This window comes from Echinops telfairi, unplaced genomic scaffold, assembly GCF_000313985.2.
Source record: "Echinops telfairi isolate 266 unplaced genomic scaffold, ASM31398v2 ScPeMD7_3;HRSCAF=10, whole genome shotgun sequence".
Lineage (NCBI taxonomy): Eukaryota > Metazoa > Chordata > Mammalia > Afrosoricida > Tenrecidae > Echinops > Echinops telfairi.
In genome coordinates this window covers 41,475,645-41,478,330 of record NW_022103899.1, presented here as the reverse complement: position 1 = coordinate 41,478,330, position 2,686 = coordinate 41,475,645, and the positions used below count along the sequence as shown (strand labels likewise).

The following is a 2,686-nucleotide window of genomic DNA, read 5'->3' as shown; positions in this document are numbered from 1 at the left end:
CGCAAACCTCGTTGAAACAACAGCCAATTTAGGAAGCAGCTCCTTAAGCCAGTAGAACTTTAATTCAGTCATTAGAACATTTCAAAGTGACCCACACACATATTTGATCCCCCACCCCACACACTCACACAGTATTTTAAAAAGAAAAAATAATGCACATTAAGATCCAGACTGAAAATCCTGGGAGAGTTGCCATCATGCATCTGAATTCCCACCATTGGGGGAAAATTTGTCTGGACCTGAATAGACACCAGAGTCCTAATACTTTAAAACAAACGGCAGTCCCTATCGCTCGGGAGGATCAGGCGCTTCCTCACTCCGCGTCATAATCTGAATACATGCATGTAAAGAAGGTGTTGCTGTGAGAGGAAAGAGGAAAGCCTTGTGAGGCATCGGACGTGTGCCTGGGACTGTGAATGCACCTGGGAAGTTTGCATTGGCTCGGCTCACTCACTGTGTCCTTTACAGATTTTAAATGTCTTGTGAGATTGGCAAAGCTATTGGAAATGTCTAGCGTAACTTTGTGTCCGCATGCTCTTTTTGCTCCCTTTGTTTTCTTTTATTGACTTTTTAAGGTAATGTTTTCACTTAGAGAAAGAATAGTACGGTTCAGAAGCTACCAACCTACTGCCATCAAGTCAGTTCTAATCACAGCAACCCGATCCAGGGCGTCCAAGACTGTACATCTTGATGGGAGCAAAAAGCCTAATCTTCCTCCCATAGAGCGGCTGGTGGGTTTGAACTGCCAACCTCGCTATAATGCATTCCCAGGCTCTCTGGATAGCACCACCATACCCTTTTTGATATTTTTCTAATTCCAGTGCCAGAATGCTAAATTTCTGAATTATTATCAGTTATTCTACATGAATAATACATAGTTAGGGAATGAATCTTTAAAATTATAATGGCAGTGGGGGCAGATGTTTGGCGTTAGTGTGGCATCTCTCACCCTAATGAAAAGTAAGTGGCCATTAGTGTGAATTAATTCATCATAAAGCTATTTTTAGACTGCCATATATAATTTGACCTCTACCTCTTGTTCTCAAATTAATGATTAAGAAATAAATGTTAATCAGTGTGTGGTGACCAGGGTTTGTCTTCTTAATGGGCTTTGCTGCTAAAGATGTAAGTAAATATTGTCAATTCCAAACCACGATTAAAAGACATAACTCATAGAATCAAAGAAATTAAAAGAGATCCCCTTAAAAGTCATGCAGCCCCTTCATGAGCCAGCAGCACCCATATTACTGATGACGGTATTAGAAATGCAGAACACCTATCCTCCCTTTAAATAAACTAAACAAACTAAGCCAGTTGCTTTCAAGTCGATTCCAGCTCATGGTTGCACAGTGGTTAACCTCTGGCCTGCTATCTGAAAGGTTGGAAGTTCTAGTCTACCAACCACTCTACTGGAGAAAGATGCGACGGTATACTTCTGTCGAGATTTCCGGCTTAGGAAACCCAGTAATGCAGTTCCACTCTATCCTGTAGGGTCACTATGGATCTGACTAAACTCCACCACAGTGGGTGGGGTTCTATGAGATCGCTGGGTATTAATGCCGAGGCGTCTCTGCGCACCTAACCTGGACCGAGAGACTCATGTCCCCACTTACCTCTCCAGACTCGGAACCTACCTTGTGACCAGGTCGCCAGATGACCTGAGTGGCTCATCCAGGGTAGAGAATCCCTCTTGGACTCTCAGTTCTCATGCAGTGAAGGAGATCCACTGATTGTATTCATTCTCAAGACCAGTACTTGTTACGTACATTCTGTGCAATTGTCTGGGAGCCCCAGGTTTGAACACCTTCGTTATGTTTCCCAGTGCAGCCTCAAGGTTCTATTCCACATTACACCACAGAGGTGACTGAGACGACCATTGTGATTACCTGGACACCTGCGCCAAGGATTGGTTTTAAGGTAAATTGCAGATGTTTGAAATCTGTTCTGCTATGGCCCTCAGGTCCCTGCGTGTAGCAGGAAATGGATGTTCAGGAACCAGGATGCTTGAGTGTTATTACGTGCGTCATTTGTTTTAGACCCTCTGACCCCACTTTGTGTAGAGACAGGACCTCACAATTCAGTGAATTACTAGAAGGAGGGCAAGAGGCAGTAGCTGTGAGTAGGGTACTTTCAGTTTTCATTGTTATCTTATTTTCTCTATCCGTTTCCCTGGGGAAATCACAGAATCACACTTGACAATATGGAAGAAATGCATTTGATATGTTCTTCCTAATGGCTATCAACAAGTTTACCAAGAAACCATTCTGGGAAACCAATTAAACTCAGAGTCATTTAAAAATCACATTTCCATCCAATCAGTTTCATCTCAACTCGTTCCAACCCCGGTGTGGTGAATCTCACAGTCCAACTTTAAGTTTAAGGTCTCCCACTTGATGTCCTGGTTAGTGTTCCTCAGAGCAATATCATAGGAGAAGTTGATGAATGCAAAGGCATAGAATGCTGCCTCTCCAGGGTGCAGTATAGCACTGATGAGACACACAACTTCCCTCTAGCTCTTTGGTGCTTCCTTCCCCCCACTATCATGACCTTCGTTCTACCTTACAAATTGGATTAGCATGCACACTGCTACCGATAAGAGCCTGCAACACAGGGAATCCAGGATAGATAACCCCCCCAGGGCCAACAAGGAGAGTAGAGATACCAGGAGGATTAGAGGAGGGTGGAG

General features: G+C 43.7%; 1 protein-coding gene across 1 annotated transcript in view; it reads left to right on the top strand.

Annotated features, from left to right (window-relative positions):
- The window catches only part of FN1 (fibronectin 1), a 98,167-nt gene that overhangs the window by 59,544 nt on the left and 35,937 nt on the right, over nt 1–2,686 (top strand). Inside the window, exon 22 of the mRNA XM_045296848.1 lies at nt 1,823–1,917. Coding sequence (XP_045152783.1) covers nt 1,823–1,917 — 95 coding nt within the window. The remainder of the gene's footprint in view (nt 1–1,822; nt 1,918–2,686) is intronic.